General features: G+C 40.8%; 1 protein-coding gene across 1 annotated transcript in view; it reads left to right on the top strand.

Moving 5' to 3' along the window:
• unc5db (unc-5 netrin receptor Db) overlaps positions 1-19,559 on the top strand; it is a gene marked incomplete at its 3' end in the record, with an annotated part of 317,959 nt that overhangs the window by 113,256 nt on the left and 185,144 nt on the right. Inside the window, exon 2 of the mRNA XM_083979098.1 lies at positions 9,143-9,358. Coding sequence (XP_083835224.1) covers positions 9,143-9,358 — 216 coding nt within the window. The remainder of the gene's footprint in view (positions 1-9,142; positions 9,359-19,559) is intronic.

Consider the following 19,559-nt stretch of genomic DNA (forward strand, 5'->3'; position numbering starts at 1 on the left):
GATGCAGCAGTTGTTTTTTATTGGAGCAAAGGCCGGTGCCTGAAGCCAGTTGAACTAGAACTAGAACGTCTCTGCTTTAAAGCAGTACTAAAGAACTTTCAGTTTTGGTTGAGTTTGGCGGCGCCTGTGGACCAAAGCAGTAGTGTTTTGCCTGAAGGAAGACTCCATTTCCCATGAACACTAGCGTGAAGCCCTGTAAATATCCTGCATTAAAATTAACAAAAGACATCAAAACTAAGTTTATGTTTCCAGTGGATCATTTCAAAGTGAAAACACAAACATAATCCATTGCTAAAGTGCTGTTTTGCCTGTTCCCTCCTTGTTGTGACTCGCAAAAGTGAAAGTGAAGGAAGACTCAATTTCCCATGAACACTAGCATGAGAGCAGGGTTCCTACCATGCTCCTCAAAGCTGCTTAGTGCCAGAGAAAGAGATACAGACCCCCTCAGGCCATGACAGAGGTGTCATTCAACTTGTTGTAAGTCGATGAATCATCACAAAAGTTATGAAAATATTTTATGAAGGTTGAAAAGTTCCTTAGTGTTGCTTTAACCCTCTAAAGATGAGTGTTTTACAAAACATTAAATAACTTCTGAACTGTTATGATAGATATGAGTTGTAAACTGCATCTGAATCACAGGATTATCTGCTTTCAGAGGGTCCTTGAATGGTGCCTCAGTGACAAGCAGGGACCGTATAGGGTGCATGTAATCATGTGGTACGGGAACAGACGCTAAGCGCTAAACCAAACGTAGCATCGACACTTGTAGCTACATGTTTCAAAACATTACAAAATATTATAACTTCCGAACCGTTTATGATAGAGACGAGCTGTAAAAACATCAGAATCACGGGATTCTCTGCTTTCCGAGGTCCCTTGAATGTTACCTCTACAATAACAACAGACCTCCTCTCCTGTGGCTGCCTCTGCAACTCAGCTGAAAATGAAACATTACTTTGTATGCTATTCCCCACAAAAACATAAAAATAAGTGCTTTCCGTTTTGTTTTCTTAAAATATTTATTCACCACGATGTAGTAGGGAGTTCAAAGTACCCCCAAAATATCAAAATCATGGAAATACTTACACATACTTACACAATAGAATGTCAACGACTTCCAACAGGGTTTTCCCAGGCTGCCAAACAGTAGCACAGTAGTTACTTTCCTTGTTATTTATTTATTTATATCATATAGTAACTCAGTTACTTTTTGGGGGAAAGTAACTATAAATAGCTAATTACTTTTTCAAAGTAGCGTTCCCTGATCAGAGGAGCCGCTGAAAGACTCCTGCCAACCAGCAGTCAGAGTTCGGAATGCAACACACGAGTAAACCACCACTGTGAGTGTTTGCATGTAAATCAATACAGTGCTTTTGGATATGCATACAGTATTGCAAAACAAAATATCGCAATATTTCAGTGTATGGATATATACACCCCTTTTAACTAGCCTGTACATGTAGGAGCTGTTGACCATCTATAGCAAAAAAAAAAATTGAAAATCTGCTTTTAGATGTGTCATTATTGAAACATACAGATCTTAATATCAGCTGAAGAAAGATGAATACAAGCGGCTCAGGTAAGAGCTGTGTGGTTTTCTTATTAATGTTCGCTCGGCAAGACGGGAGCCGCTCTCTCGGGAGAAAACGCCTCCAAAGTTTGCCGGAGACACGGCACAATGTGCAGACAGGTGCCAGCCGTGTCCTTTGTGAAAATAGCTCTCCATACGTAGACGAGGCTCAGGTCGCTCAGGGTTAGACATAGGGCTGGGCGATATATCGATATAAAAAATATATCGATATATTTCTTCATGGGATATGGAATTTGACCATATCGCATATATCGATATAGTTCAAATTTGCGCTGTGATCCTTGCTCCATTCAGGCTGCTGATCTGGAGCTCTCTGCACTGCTCGCCGCGCTCCGCTCCGCCCCTCCTCTAACTATTTTATTCATGCTTATCAGACCGCTGCTTCACCAGCTGACTGAGAGGAACGCACCGAGTCCACGTCGACCTCGTTGCCGTTAACGAGCCGAGCCGAGCCGCGGCTCTCGAGGCTCAGTCAGCTGCTGTAGCACAGCTGTTAGCCGTTAGCTGTTAGCTGTTAGCTGTTATTAGCCGTTAGCCGTTAGCAGGTAGTCCCCTGCAGCAGCGTCAGAGCTCCAGACCTCTGTGAGCTGCGGTGCTTTAACCAGATTCAGCTCGTAAGGTTTGCGTTTACACCATGGATCTATCATAGTATAATACATCCATGGTTTACACACGTTTGTTTTCACTCTGGTCCAAACCGTGGGTCCGTGAGTGTCACGTGACGTTTCCATGACGACTGACCGAAAAAGACGTGGGGCACGTCACGTGACTCCAGGTTAAAAAAAAAAAATCTCTGAGAAATAACAGAGACACAAGTTGTTGTTTTTTAGTTTTTAGTGCAGACAATTGATAGTTTTTTTTTATTTCAAGAGTGCCTTTCTATAAGACTCTGCTATAGCTGGTGTTTATGTTACAGAAATGTCTTACAATAAATTATACATGATAATGACAATATTTTCAAATTTCCAGCCAACTTTTAACATTGATCTTAGAAGAGGACTTATGGAATCACGCCTTCTAAAATCCATTACTCCATTACTTTGATTTCAAAAAGGTACTCTTGTCAGGCAGTATTTATGTTTACATTTTGTTATTTGAGCAACTGAACATTTATTCATGAACCAGATGAAGAAACCTGTTTATTATTTATTCATTTGATTTTGCAACTGTTCAGTGAAATAGCCGGTTTCAATAAAACTACCTGTGACTTGTCATATTTGGCTTTAACTTTGACTGAACATTTGCTCTCACTTTGCGGAAAAATATCGGGATATATATCGTATATCGACATTCAGACAAAATATATCGGGATATGACTTTTGGTCCATATCGCCCAGCCCTAGTTAGACACAATACTTACATCCCTTTGAAAATCCAATAGTTTGCCGAAAGATGAGAATGATAATTTCCTGCAAGGTGTCATAGCAAAGGTGTTACATGTAACAAAAAAACAAAATGAAAAGGGTATGAAAAGATATTTGATGCAGAGGAGTATAATTTTCTGTCTTTTTTTTTTTTTTTTACATCAAAGGAGCCGAGTTGCAGACGAACCTCAGCGTGTGGAGAACAGCTTGCGGTAGCTCACGTAATGACTTACAGCCACATGTGGTGATACATATGGATAAAAAAAGACTGCTGCTGCTCTCAGAGCACAAGCCCGTCTCAAACTGTAGCGCAGCCTGCGATGTTCAAACATTAGGAATTCATCACCGCATCGATTTCATGGCGGCATCTCCTTTCCTCTTTGTTGTTGGTTTTTTTTAAATGTCACGTATGACATGAATGCATAATTGGCTGTAAGTGTATTAAACACAACGTGGGAGGAAGAAAGAAATTAAAAATCTGACAGGAGTCAAATTTTTCGCATCAGACGCGCGCGCTGGGCCGAGCTTCCTCTGCACTGATAGAAGTAATGAATTGATTTCATGTACTGGCCCCCGAACCCATCATCCAGTCTGGCCCTTCTTATCCTGCAGCATACAGCAGCTAGAAATAATCTAATCTGCATCTGCTTTAGAGCCATTTTCAAGCTGTCAGTTGGCGGTTATGGAAACATTGCTGCTGTTTCATGTTTTTCATTACAATGTGAAACCTGTATGTTCAGTGTTTTTTCCCTATTTGCCACACTCGTCACACACGATTCCACATCGCGTACCTGCTTTGACATCGCAAAACCAATCTTTCTTCATGCCATGATTGTTTAAATACATTATCATGACATGATCCGAGGCCACGTGACAGAGGATTTTACCGGAATATTTTAACCCATGTTAAATGTAAATGACTTGAAACGTTATAGTGCAAATCAAAGAACAGAACATGAAGCTGAATGAAGAACAAAGACAAAGGTTACGACAGGTCATCTCCTCCATAGGGCTCCTTCCTCAGGCTGGAGATATAGATTTGCATAATGTTTTATGAGCGTGTATCGTTGAGCTTATCTTTGCTGCAATTTTGTAAAGACAAAAAAATCTCCCTGGTGCAGGTTTTGATGGTGTATTTATTTTGACAGGCTCATGTACAACTATGTAGAGCAGTAGGTGTTACATCATCCACTGTCAACAGCACCATACTCCTGTAAGGTCACTGAAACATTGGCATTTGTCACTTTGGTTAATTTAGAACAGTTCCCATTTCAATTTTTAAACTGGTTTTGTACAAATGAACCGAGATGTTCTGGTTCTGGGGTTCATTATGAAACACCTCAGGCTGTATGTTTACATGACAGTTGAAGAAAATTAATTATGGCATTAATCCGACTATAAGTGGAAAACTAAACTGCATGTAAACATATTAGAACGACTAATACGGGCATGTGAACGCTTTGATCTGACTGAAACTGGACAATGTGTGTATGTGTAGCAGAGTCTATTATTTGATTTTCCCTGTTGCATGTAAACTGGGACAAGGACAGAATTCAAACTTGTGAAGAGAACTTTATTGTCCCTCAAGGAGAAATGTGTATTGGGCACAATGGGCAAGAGACCATTGCTTCATAATGTTAAACACACATTATCACACAATAAAAACATGATCCTTAAAAACAGAAGATCACCAACATCACAGAGACAATATCCACATTGACATCAGAGATATACAACATGCTGGGCTTAAAAATATTTAACATTTTATTTTATTTTAAGTTAAAAAAAAGGAAGGATTGCACAAAGCTCTATTGCACTATAGATTTTTATCTTTGTTTAGCACTTTAATGGAGGTTGGACTGGATGAGCTGTTTGATTTACATTTTGGTATTCCAAATCTTCTCCCTGATGGGAGACGTTTGTATTCAGAGAACAGGAATGAGTTGAGTCGGAAGAGATTTTTGTAGCTTGTTTTACCACCGCGGTGTTGTGAAGACTCTCTATGGGCTCTATATTTTTTTTATGTCGATTATCTTCATAGCTGTGTTGTGCATGCTGGCCAGCTTGTTTTTCAGTTGCATTGCACTTTCATTGTAAGATTACCAAACCAAGCAGTGATTCCATATCTAATGATGCTTTCAAGAATGGCTCTAAAACAGAAGCAACGAGCTGTTCAGAGCTGAGTGGCGGTAACCTGTAAGCAGCTGTCTTTGGTGTCAGAAAGAGCTCATAAGTTGTGGACATCTTTAGTTGTAAGTGTGTATTATAAATGGATGAAGAGACATAAGCACTAATTTTAAACCTTTCTACTGACAGAGGATTCAGGACAGTCCCCACATTCACATGGCAGCTCACATCATGGTCACAAATGATGTTGTGGATGGAATAATGTTTTAGCCTGTGAATGTGCTCTATGGTAATATCTCATATCTTCTCTCACGCTGTGCCGTGCGTTGGTTCATTTTGCTTTCACACCACAAATGAACTCAACGAAGACTTTGCCTGGATGTTAGTCTGCACCAGGAACCAATTTACAGCTTTGACACCAGCCTAAATGAAGCACACTAAGCAAGAAAATGCATCAGCTGTGCAACCAAACAGGTTACTGTAGGTGTAATAGCAAATGAGGCTGAGCTGCTCACAAATGTAGAATATAACATCTTTTAACATGGTACCTAGAATGAATCAAATCCTACAGCATGATTTTATACTTGGCTATGGTCAGAAATAGTGGGAGGTCAGAATTACCCAATTGACAAATGTGAAAAACAAAGATGTTTCTGGGCATTTAGCACTTTTAGGACTTCCCCCGATGTCTGCTCCTTCTGCTGCTGGCAGGTCAGACGGCACATTGTACCGACAGCAGTCACCAGATTAGTTCAATGCTGCTGGAAAAAGCTTCCCCTCGGTTCATGTTGTAACCCATTCATCCTCAAACGGGACATGTTCTGAGATTGCTGTGAAGTGTGAGTTCCACTGACTGTCTGACTGATTTCACTGAGTCAAGACTCTGAGAAGAAGTGCTGCAATATCTGTGACAACTTAGTTGTGTAACAGGGGCAGTGGTGACAAAAACTACACAGTTGTTTCTTGGCCCATTTTAGATGGGACTGTGATTATTGCTGCATTATGATGGAGTGTTCCTCAGAATGCATTTATATAATGCAAGGGAAATACTAAATCTTACTGTAACCAATTATGTCAAAAGTAATTTGCTTATATTTTGTTTTTTCAAGTTTCTACTTGGGCAAATTATTATTTATTCATTTATTTATTTTTTAATCAATCAGGGGTTTCATATTGTCCTCTTCTGTGTTGATCCATATAGAAGATGTTGTGGTTTAAGAACCAAAAACCACCCATGGTAACAACAGATCAGTGTGTCGATCACAAGACAGAGGCTCTTGTCATTGGCTGAGTTTATTCTGAGTGATCTAATATAAATAGAACAGATTCCAGGTAGAAATAATGGTCTGCAGGGTTGGATGGTGGGTCCAGCTGGAGCAATGAGGCTTGTTGACCACAGAATGGTGACTGTTTTTTAGGGGATTATACTTGAAATGTCCCCCTGTGAGGTGGTCTGTTGAAACCTGTTTTGTCTGTATGTAGACAGGATGTTTCCTGAGACTGTGTGTGTATGTGTGACAGAGAGATTCATTTCTAGGCAAATATCTTAATCAGTACAGAGTTGGTGAGATAAAATGTGTTGGGCCTGTTGAACACCTGGCTCCAGTACCCATCCATCCCTGCTGCTGTTTGTGACATCACAAGATTACAGAAGCTTGTTTTAAGACTCAGATTCTGATCACAACTTTTGTGCATTTTTCTGTGGACTGAGCACTTTTTATGTTAATCTGGGGCGGCAGTGGCTCAGGTGGTAGAGCGGGTCGTCCAACGATCAGAGGGTTGGCGGTTCGAATCCCGCTCTGTCCTGGTTGCTGCCGTAGTGTCCTTGGGCAAGACACCTTACCCACCTTGCTCCTGATGGGTCGTGGTTGCAGCTTCCGCCATCAGTGTGTGTGTGTGAATGTGTGTGTGAATGGGTGAATGTGATGTACTGTAAAGCGCTTTGTGTATCGTTGCAGGTATAGTAAAGCGCTATATAAATACAGACCATTTACCATGTATTAATATTATGGAACCTAGACCTGCTGTATGACTAAAAAGATATGTAAGATTCAGTATTTAGATAATACTTTAAAGGTTCAGTGTGTAACAATTGTCAAGGTTTATTGGCAAAATCTGAATATATTACCCATGAATATATTAGCATAAGTGTATAATCGCTATAAAAAAATAGTTTGGTTCTCATAGCCTTATAATTCTTATTTTATATGTACATATAGCAAGGGTCTTGCTTTACAGAGTGTCGTCATCTTGTGCTGCCATATTTGTACAGCAGACCAAACGGAAAATCCAGCCAGCCAGAGAGCGTGTTTCGCAAGTTTTGCGTTAAATAAACCAACGAAGACGAAGGAAGGAAGAAGGAGAAGTAAACAGCAGCCATGTTGTAAAATGGTTTAGATCTTCACCTCATCGCTCCATGCTCCTGAAATACTCCCAGTCGTCCCAGTCGTGGTAAACAAGTGTTTTTGTCTTCGGAGGCCACCGTCACCGTTTGTTTTACACCCTGGACCTTTAAAGCAAAACGTATTTCCAATACTTGACTCAAATTAATTGCCAAATCCTCAGTGGTTGAGTTTCCACCATTGGGCAGGGGAGGAGAATGAATAAAACCAAACACTATCTGATCATTTTTTAAATAAAATATTGGTATTTCTCGACGTTGCTGCTTTCCGCCCATGTTTATCTGTCTTTTACAGCACAAAACAAGTCTTTCAGTGTGAATGCTTTTACGTTTAAACATCATGAAGTTTTATCATGGTGGATTCTATCAGAAAACACTTGTAGCAGCCGTTAGCTCCCTGCTTTTTCCATTTTTTCCACCAACTATTGAACACAAAGAAAGCAGGGTGCAACAGCGGTATCGACAGCTGGAGGGAAGTGCATGTGGCGGCCATGCGATAAAGACGTCTGGCTGTCCTACAGCGGGCAATGTCAGCGCATTATTCCCATTCAGTCACCTCCCCTGTTTGTTTTATGTGTGGCCTCTCTTTACACCTGCATCCATTCATTTACCCATTTAACAAGGACAACATTGATTGAGAGAGGTGGCGAGGCGGCCGATTCGATTTCAGGGGACAAAATTGGATTTGATGGTGGGGTATAATAGCTTTCATGGGCTTTTCACGGCACTGAATAGCTTAGCTGGAGCTCCCATGATGGGACTGAGGTGTAATTCTGAGAAGGATCCCGGGGATGGCAGGATCACAAACATCCTGTTCCTTATTGTCCCGGCCCACGGAGCGCTCTGTGCTTTTTCCCCCAGCACAGGACGCAGCGTGTGAGGCCCAGACCTGCCTTCAGACTTTTAAAAAAACACTCTATAAAGTCGTGCTCTCCCGGTCTCCGGGTGTCGTTTCCAAAAAAAAAAAAAAAAAACTGCGCTCTCGATTGATCAGCTGCCACGACAACTGGGCCGAGCTCTCGCCAAAATGAAAAAAAATAGAAGGGGGTTAACCTGCTGCGAGTTGTGGTTGGAGGTGGTGGCACATTGGCGGCAACACAAAGGCTGTTTTCGATTTTTTTTTTTTTTTTCGCGGACCAGAATCCAGGCCTTGTGGCTGAGATAAGATGTATTCAGACTCCGTAGACACAATTTGGGTAATCAGTCCCCTCTAATGCCTCTCCACTTGGTCTGCTCTGATTTCATTCATCTGCAAATTGCTCTGAGGAGAACAGTTTTGCTTGAATGGAGGACGGATTGCACTTTGTGAATATGTTGCCTTTGAACAATATGTTAGCTTTTGATGAATGAGGTGGGGGGAGGGGGTTCCAAAAAAAAAAAAAAAAGCAGTCCCCTGAGCAATCATTCAAAATTTGCAAACAGGTACACTGTTACACTGTTGTTAGTAAAACAAAATGCTTTTGAAACTATTTTTCACTCAGTTGTGTGTTTGACTGAAAACAACTTGGCTTGGCTTTATGTGTGTGTGTGTGTGTGTGTGTGTGTGTGTGTGTGTGTGTGTGTGTGTGTGTGTGTCAGTCTCTCTATTGTTCACTTCAGTGTTGTTCTCAAACCGACAGCAGTAAGGAGATGAATTAACCCAGGTGTTGGTTTTTCCAGGTGCCACGGGCGACGCTCAGCCCGACGCCGTCCCCTCGGTGCAGGGCACGCTGCCGCACTTCATCCAGGAGCCCGAGGACGCCTACATCGTCAAGAGCAACCCCATCAAGCTGCGCTGCAGAGCCGCGCCCGCCTTACAGATCTTCTTCAAATGCAACGGGGAATGGGTGCACCAGAACGAGCACTCTTCCCACGAGTACAAAGACCTCAACACAGGTAGGATTGTTGTTAACCTTTATTTATTCTCGAGAGACATTGAGGTTACCCTCATTTTCAATGCCGCCGAGTTACAAGCCAAGATACAAGACATACATTTAACAAGAAACAGGAAATACAATCATTTACAACAGTTACAACCAGAGACACAGCTATCCATAACCAAGCTCCTAAACTCGGTGAGTGAAGGGAGCGGGTCTAATTTCAGGATGTGCTGCAGTGCGTTCCAAGAGTTAGGTGCATCATAACAAAAGGCAGTTTCACCAATACTTGTACAGACTCGAGGAACTTTAAGTAGCAGCAATTCAGTTGAACGGGTCATGTAAGTGATCAAGTGTTGTGAGCGGTTACGTTCCACAGCAGTTGGTTGCAGGGGCGGGTCCAGAGTATTTTCTGGTGGGGGGGCACAAGGGGTAACAGCAGTGAATCTGGGGGGGGGGGGGGGGGGGGGGGGGGCAGGCTGCCATTGACCGCTCTCTTGAATATTTATATTGTGCTGTTACACACTGTTTACAGCTTTTATTGGCCACATTGAATCTTTCACCTAGTAAGGAAGATGCCTATGACCTTTCCATTTTCCACTTGTAAATATTAAAATTATTACCAATCAATAATCAACTCTATCTTGTAAATAAGAAGTCTTAGCAGAATAAGCAACACAATAAATTGAATAAAATGAACATCAATATCTTATACTCTTACCCAATAGTTGCTCTGTACAAACATCTCAGTGTTTTGTGTAAGAGTCAGTCAATAGCCTATATGCAGAATAACCAGAACAAGCATCACTCAAATGGTCAAATTGAGAACAATAACAATCTTACACAATTTTCTTCATTTCCTACATAGAACAGTGGGATATTGCCTGTACAGAGTTGAGCCTTTGTTAGGATTTAGTGCTAGCTCATTACAGTGAACAGCAGTGGGAAAGAGCTTTACACAATGATTGACATTGCCACCATGGAAGACCTGCCCCTGGTTGGTTGAGATTGGAGAAAGGTTTAAAAATGGAAAACACTGACAGTGACTATAGATATAGTTTATTTATTTATATTTACACTTTTAAAAAGTGTAATGCTGTTCAGTTTCACACGGTCACATGTTTCCGGTAAAAAAAAATGAATAAAAAAAAACGCTCTAGAAGGGAGGGACTTGTTGCAGATATTGATTGACATCTAAGCGTGGAATGTAGGGGAGAGTCGGGTAAAATGAGCCAGTGGGTAAGTTGAGCCACCCCCTGTTGCTAGGAAACCATTAGAAAAGTTGAGCATGTGACCAAATATTTAGGAGGAAGGCATCATTTCATGGAGTCTGTAAAGGTAAGAACCACATGAGTAAAGTGGTTTGACATTTATGTCCAAAAAAACATTTTTCACTCTGGAAAGTGTACGTTTCATGAGAATTATGTTTAGCTGTGGGATCTATGAGCTGCAACATGAGGTAGTAAACCGAGCATGAAAGTGCACCGTTTTAGCTGTGGGGAGTAATAAAGTCAATATAGTAGCTCTGAGGTAAGTTGAGCCATACACTGCAATACACTTAATGAATGTATTTTGTCTGTAGATGTCCTAATTATTAAATCAAGAGTCTGCATTTGTATGATTACAGTAAGTGAGTCCCTCACAACAGGTAAAGCTGTTTCTGGTAAACCAAGCTTTGCTTTCAGAGGGTTAGGGTTGTAATGCAATGTAACTTGCAAAACTCCCTCCTCTGTTGCTCACCCTGAAGTTTCTCCATGGTTTTTCCCTGTTTAAATAGTTTTCTTGGGAGTTTTTCCTCAGTGGATGTGAGGGTCTAAGGTTAGAGGCTGTTTTTATGATGCGATGTAAAGTCTTTCGAGCAGGACTGTTTGTGAGAATGGGATGTGCAAGTGAAATTGCCTTGTCTTGCCTTGCCTTGTTTTCTCGACACCGTAAATGAGGATTTTCCCTCAATGGTCTTCGAGAATATATAAAGGTTATAATAATTAATTTTCTGAAATATCCCATAGGAGAATACTGTCTGAGCTATCTTCACATCTCTGAAACTCACTCGTCCCCTGTGATGATCACCAGTGCATCCTGAACACTGTATCCTATTTTGTTACAAAAAAACAAAGCAAAAAAGCATAATTACACATTGGGACCAACCCTCAGTGTGTTGGTGTCTCAGCAGCAGGTTCCAGCTGTTTGTGTTCACCTGCAACCTGAACAGGTGGAGTATGGAGTAAAGGGGGGAGGTGGGAGATGGATGGAAGGGAAGGATGGGGGTGACTCAAGTTATGCCTATGCTAAACTTGGGTAAGTTGTTCCACAAGACCATTTTTTTTGGATATGCTGTATTATCAAAAATGAACAATTAATATGGTGATACAGGATTGGAGCGGGGGGAAATCAATTTTCTCTTCATTGGTTAGGGTTTTAAATATGACACCTGTGGGTTTGATAGAGGTTGAGTCTTGGAAACTTTTTCTTTGAAATATTTTTTCCATCCAGAGTTTGACTGTAGCTGTGACCTAGATCGTGACTCATGAGTTAAAAGCCAGTGACATAAGGCTGGTCTTTGGCAAAATGGAAGCAATAGTGGGTTTTTCTTTTTGTTGAAAGCAAAAACATTCATGTCTTCATCATGAAACCACACTTCAAACAAACAAACAAACGGTTTATATTCGGTGTGACTCACTCACTGCATAAAAAAAGAATATCCTTGATGTTAACAAACCTGCTGAACACATTGCCTGCATATGGTGTCCTTCAGAGCGTCATATAGAGACCGGGCTTCAAAAACTGCCTTTTAACTTACCTGGAAAAAACAACAAAACACATTTCTTTATTCCCAATTCACCACAGCAAACTCTCTGAAAGCCCTGGCTGGAAATGTATATTTTTCTCTAAGATTGAATTTTTCTTTACCAAATGCACAACAGTCTAAAAGTTAACATTCAGAAAACAAAGCATTATGAAAAACAGTGTGAATGTGGAGCAGTGGAGAAGTCAAAACTGAAGTTTCTGGTTAATTTGGAAGCAGTCTCTCTCTCTCTTGGTGATCACACACACACACACACTCACACACACACACACACACAGTCTCTGGGTGTTTTCACAGCAAACTGTCGGGGGAAGAATACAGGAGACTTCAAAACACTCCCTGAGTCATAATGAGGCAAATATTCACTTTATGAATAGTGTTAGAATAAAGCTGGTACAGTTGGATGAAGATTTGTGTTAGATGAACACTGATGACTCTGACTTCTGTCTCTCTGCATCCTGCTCATCTGCTCCGCAAGGAACCGACTGATGAGATGCATTGGATACTGTGATCATGGTTAGAGCTGTATGATGCACACAGTACAGTCATGTTCATATATCAGCTAATGTAATATGTATAGACTCTCTCTATCACTGCTCTTCTCTTTCCACTCCTTCCTCTTTGGGAGACTGGAAATAGAAAACCTTTAGATATCAGCACTTAGCACTGCAAAGAAATAAACGTGGGCTTCACAGCGTGTGAAGGACCTCTTTCATTATACACTTGTCATTTATTTAATATCTTAATTTAAATAGTGGTTGGTTGCAGATATTTCTTCAGTTAAATTCATCACCAAGGAAACATGTTTCTGTTCCTTCTGTAGTGAGAAACAGGTCTGTCTTTGAACACAGATTTCCCCTGACAACAAGGTGAGAACTGAGATTTCTCTCTTATGATCTTGTGATGCTTCAAAATAGTGTAGTTTAACCGCTGCTCAGCAGTAAACCGTTAAACTGCAGGTTTTTTATTGCAAATTTGATTATTCAGTCATTTTATTTTAAGGGCTGTTACTTTAAGGTAGTACTAGATGTTACGGGTCACCATGACTTTCTCTGAGCCAATTTCATTAGTATGAGTGGAAAGTCTGATTAAATTGTGGAAGGGAACACTGAAATCTTTTTAATACTTTTCAACATAAATGACTGAAGCTGTTGTTTCTCTTGGCAGCACAGGCTTGATTTACTGTTGGAAGATGATATAACAGTTACCGACCATGGATTTAAAGAAATGTCCTGAAAATATATATAGTCTGTTTACCCTGAAGGACAGGCTTTAAAAGGTCCCAAAATCTCTCTCTCTCTGGGGCTCTATAACAACAAAATATCAGAGACATTGCGTCAGTTGGGCAAGATATAGGTGATGTCACAAATTTAAGTCTACCAATCAGAGTTCAGCATCATTTTAAAGGGATAGTTTAACATTTTTGGCAAATTGGCCCATTGCCATAATCCCTATAGTTTTAGGAGTAGGTTTGTTAGCTTTAATTGTTGGTGCAAGCTGTTTTTCGAACGGCGGAGCAGAGCTGTGAGCTGCTCAGAGCTACGCTACGGAGGCTCATGGGATTTATTGGTTTCCCTCATCAAACTCATCAAATACACAATCCAACAACTCCAAAACGCTCTGGTGGACAAGTTGTGACCTGCACATTCACCATGCTACTGTATGAGATAATAACAGAACGTTACAAGACAGAGTTGTTTTCGAGGCAAATGCAGAGACTGCTTGCCGAAAAACTGCCCCCGACGGGAACGTGCATCGGCGGTTTTGCATGAATTTACCTCGAAAATTACAAAACAAATTTCCATATTAACTGACTGATTTATACTTCACTCATCACTGTTAGTCCTAAAAAGAAAGGCCTAACAATGTGTTCTCTCTCTTTTTTTCCTAAATACTTCATCAGGTTTATACATATTCACAACAGAAATTGGGAGTTGAAAACTCTGGGAGATACAGGATATCTCAGACTTTTTCAGTTTCTATGTCTTTTCCGAGTCCCTCAACTTCATGGAATTGCATTTCTAAATCAGAGCACCAATGCAAAATGCAAAATGCTGTATTAATTATGGTATACCGTTACACAGGCCTCAGCATAAGTTCTCCTCTTTATCTGTTTGAGCAGAGCACCTGCTTCACTGGCCTGTGTTTCCTCTTATTATGCATATTATGTCTTGTGCTGTAAAATTAAAGGCTTTTTAGAGGCCGCAATAAATCTCCTTCTGGTCTAAATGTGGTAGCAGTGATCTTAATGATGGTTCAGCTGCCTGAATCACATTTTCTTTTTGCAATTATTTTTATTAATTGGAGTTGCACTCCACGGTTTGTGTTTTTTACGTTCAGAAATTAGGCATTAAGTAACTGTATGTTTGGAGCATGACACGGCCAATCAGCCATGAGATGTGTGGACCCTCGGGCGAGGCCCGCTGGAAACCCAAAAATAATGTGTGAATACTGCTTCAACAAAGTCTGTGGCTAATGGTGATATGTCTAACTTATGATTTGAAGTGTGAGGGAAGCAGTAGTGTACCGTACCAATTAAGTCCCATTAGTTTTTGTCAGGTGGAAACATGTTGATTAGAGGACCTGACTGAGGCCTCCTGAAGGGATTTCTGGCAAACAACAAAGCCAATGTGACACCTCGGCTGGAATGCTGTGTGATTAGAGCCTGTGAGAAAGCCGTCTTTCTTGTATTCATGAAGGTCCCTCCACAGGAAAGAGGCTTTAATTGCTTCTGGAAGTTCATTACAGTGTGATTGCTGTGCTGTGAAATTGTTGTGAGCTTGATAATGGCAAAATGAAATTTGGAACTTCAATTGTTTGCAGCTCACATGTGCAGAGGGAAAGTACAAAGGGGGAAGTTGACTTGGTGGGATTCGCCAGCTCCCTTCATACGCCACATCCACATCCACATCCAGCATCCAGCAGGAGGGAAGCTAATCAGTGGATTTGACAGATAAGAGTGAGGAACTGGGAAGCCAAAAAGCCGGCTCTGCCTCCAGGCTACAACATGTGGCAGCTGTGTTAACAAACCACCAAAGTCAAATCTGAAATGTTTTGGTTCCAGAGTTAAAACACAACTATGGAAGCTTTAAAAAAAAATTACTCATTTTACTTTCCCAGTTGAAAAGTTTGAAGTCATAGTCTTACTTTATTCACTACAGTCAGGGAGTTGCTGCTACAGCTAATTTAACTCCTGTTTAACGCTGGCTTCAGCATGTCACAAATAAACATATCAATGGTTTATTAGGGAAAAAAGCATAACTTTGCTTTAACCACTTGCATTCTAGGCAATTTCTTTTGACAATTTCTACCTGAAATGACATGCCTAAAAGTGTATCAGTAATTGCTCAATAACTGTAGGACATTGATGGAAAGGTAACAAACGTTGTCTGCTTACTTTCCTGAAGTTGAAGTACAATGGCATGGAATAGTTTGGACACCCCTGGTCAAATTTCTGTTAATGTGAACAGTTAAGAAAGTGGAAGATGTAATGATCTCCAAAAAGTTACAGATGACACATTCCTTTACATTTTAACCAATATAATGTTTTTATTTTATTTTATTTCTTTCATCTTTTACATTTTCAAATAACAGAAAAGGAAAATGGCCCCCAGCAAAGGTTTAGCCACCCTGCATAGTTAGTAGCTAGTAGCCCCCCCCTTTGGAAACTCTCACAGTGTGTAAATAGTAAATATCTTGTCTGATACCTTGGTCAAAATTTGACCAGGGGTGCATAAACTTTTTCATGCCACTGTATACAGTATTTACACAATAGGGCAGTAAGACTGGTCTAATTTGAAAGAGGCGAACATCCTCATGTGTTTTGATGTATAATATATGGTATAAAGTTACAGGATGGCTTTTTTTGCTCCCTTTTATTGGATAGTGGCTCATGCTTGAGGCTCTAGTAAATAATACACAGAATGTTTTTAACTCTTGAAATCAAACAAAACATTTTGGTGGAATATTCAATCACAGCTGTTTAGACAGTAGACACACACCTGGAGTAGAATCAGAAATAAAAAAGTTGAAAGTTCTTTCATTTTTTCTTTGTAAAGTTATCGGCTTGAGAATAGAGGGAAGCTCATGACGTCGCCCATCGCCTGCACCAGTGCGGTCCTTGTTGAGTAAACATGCAGTTCAGGCATTGAGTTGAAAAGGTGGAGGCTCCCTATGTAAGAATTACATTTTTGAGACAAAGTAGATGAAGGTAGATGAGATGCTGAAGACATCACTTCTACTTGTCTCCATGCTAAAGCAGATGTAATAATGTCTGAGATGCCTCCTCCACAGCATCAGCATCACAGTTAAACCTCAGACCTGATCCTCTCTGACATGTTGCAGGGCTGCGCTGCTGGCTACCTTTCTGCTAACACTGTAATCAAGCTGTGCTTTTAGATATTTTAGGAACATGAGGGGAAAAACACACCAGTCTGTAAATGGCCTCTAATGCTCTGTCACTGAGGACACTTTGCCTTATTATTTATTAAAAGCACATGGCTGACAATATGATAAATGGCTGGATTCAATTCAGGTTTATCAGGTTTGATGTGCTGACCTCCCTGACTCTAACACTTGATGTGGCCGAGCTGGTGTTAATGGAGCCTACATGCAGCAGCACCACGGTGGACCAGCGGTTTGCACCGTTGCCTCACAACAAGAAGGTTCCAGGTCTGGTTCTGGCCCTATGACATCAGAGATTGGCTCCATTCAGCCCCCTTGCAACCCCATGCCAGTTTAAGCAGCTTAGATGATGGACGGAGTGCAGGTAAATTAGGTAAATACAGAATGATGAAACACTAAAGCACATAAAGCAACTATATAGTTCTCTAAAATACTCACTGTAGAACAGTGGTGCGCAACCTTTTCCAACTCAGGGCCCACTTGAACATCTCAAAAATACTGGCGACCAACCTCCAGTCCCATAAACCAGCGGTGTCCAACTCAATTTCACGAGGGGCCAACATTTCAAACACTATGTATGTCATGGCCCGTCATGAAAATTGTATTATCATTTCAGAAAAGGGTGTAAAAAAGCAGCAGATAGGGCTTGGTAGTGCTTGTCTATGCTTGGTCATGACTGTATGCTAACTGTTGCAGTGTATCGTGGGATTTGTAGTGTCATTGCTATACCGAGCGGCCTTCATCTGAAATTTTCTCACAAGCCACATAAAATTGTATTGTGGGCTGGATGTGGCCCCTGGGGCCTGTGTGCCATAAACAATACAGAGGCCAAATAATGCATTCTCAGATAACTTTTGATGAAGATAGAACATTCCGGACTGGACAGGACACAGAGGAATCATGTAGGAAGCTCCACAATCACTGAGAAGTTTAAGGCATTGCTAAGTAACTGCAGTAGGCAATTGACGGGGGGAGCCCTGGACACTCAGCAAGTTATGCAGCAGAGGCAAAAAAGTGTTCCAATCATTCCAGGTCTCCCCTATCTTTATTTTTATACAGTTACATTTTCTTTTAATCTATTTATTTATTTTCACAAAAAATTTCACATTTTGAAAATGATTTGACTGCCCACTGGTTGGGAATCACAGAGTGTTTACTGAAGCTAAATGTGTTAACAGGGACTATATTGTAAGTTTACTCTTGAGACTGCATTTGGTGTTGGAAAGTGATGAGAACCTTGTGGGTTAGCATAGGTTGTGAAGCTTCATTTTGTTGGGGAACTGAATCACGAGCATCTGACCAACTAATACACCAGAGATGGCAGCCCCTTGTGGATAAGACAGTTGGTATCTTTAAATCTCATTCTGGAATTATCAATACCAATTACATTTTGCTCAAAAAGGTTGTAACTTCTTAGAAGGGCTCTTTAAGGTCAGTTGAGGTGAAAGTCCTTGAGGTGGCTTCAGGGGACCTTTATGTAACTAGGAGAAACATGAATAATTTAAAGCCCCCAAGTATTTTTTATGTGGCCATAGCATCTATTAAATTATTCCAATGGTGAAAGTTTTTTTTTTTTTTTCTTTAAACAGCCCGTCCCACTGAAATGTGGCGCTCTACCTACAGTAGCAGTAATCTCCCATACCTGGAGTATGGACCGTATAATTCAAAGCTCTGTGGACTAATGTGAGTAGCATGACAATATGAGGAACCACCTCCATAGTGTAACTAGTGTGCAGAAGCTAAGCATCGACCAGTTAATGCAGATTCCTTTCCTCCTCTATCAGTTATGCTCGTTGGCGGATCGTTTTGAAAAGGGAAAGCTGATGCATATTTCATATTCATTACCTCAAATTAGGCTCGGCTTGTTCATCAGCGTTCGCACATCAGTAAGTGCCTGCTGCCGTCGCTGTTCTTAACTGACTGACAGCCCACCTGCCCCCTCTTCCCTTAATCTTTTTTTTTTTTTTTTTTTTTTTTTTTATTGGTGATAAAGTGATAGACAAGGTGACGTGAGGGACAAACAACGTTATAAGCACATATAACCACATAGACAAACATACGAACAATTGACATAAGTACAGACAACAACAGGAAAAGACATGCCACGTTGATACATAAATGTAGTATTAGGTGTATGTGTGTGTGCGTGTGTGTGCGTGGATGAGAGGTTAGTGGAGTGCTATTACTTGTTTACAATATGGTATATAATACGATAATAGTGACAGTAATAATAATAAAGAAAAGAAAATAAACAAATAGTGATATTAGGGATAATGAATAGATAATAAGAGAAAGGAGCAATACATGTATATAATAATGAAATAAGACTTTGAAAATAAAGGGACAACAAAAAAAAAAAAATAAATAAATAAATAAATAAAAGAAAAGAAAAAGAAAAATATATATATATATATATTATAATTTGTAAAAAGAGAGAGAAAAAAAAAAAAAAAAAAAAAAGATGCATGTAATCATTTTCCTTTGTGTAGATTAATTTTCATGATAGTAATAAGTTGCAATGAGAGGTGAGGTCAGGTCGTGCCGCCGGAAGGAGGGCAAGCAGGGGCCCGCCCGGCCCGTCCCGGAGCCCAGCCGGGAACCCCAGTAGGAGACCCATAGGGTGAGAGGATCTCCCATCTCTCCTCCCCCTTCCCCTCTTTTCCCCCCATCTTCGATTTAAATTCTGGTGATGATCGTGCCCTGGACCGCAGCCAAACCCAGAGGTGGGTGCTGGTCCACTGCATATCCTCACTGAGCCTATCCCAGTCAAGGCAACTCCCAGGCCCTTGGGAGGGGGTTTGCCCACTAAGGGGAGGCTTTATTTTATTTTATTTCTTATTTATTTTTTATTATTTTCCCCCTTCCCCTTCTCTTCCCTCCAATCTTGCCCTAATTTGTAATTTTCATTATATTTCTTAATTTATTTATATTTCGATAGGAGGGGGAAAGGTTGGGTTCCACCACTCTGCCCCAGCCGCCCCCGTCCAAGGTCCCGCCAAGCCCCAGGGGG

The sequence above is a fragment of the Trachurus trachurus genome (assembly GCF_905171665.1).
Source record: "Trachurus trachurus genome assembly, chromosome: 9".
Lineage (NCBI taxonomy): Eukaryota > Metazoa > Chordata > Actinopteri > Carangiformes > Carangidae > Trachurus > Trachurus trachurus.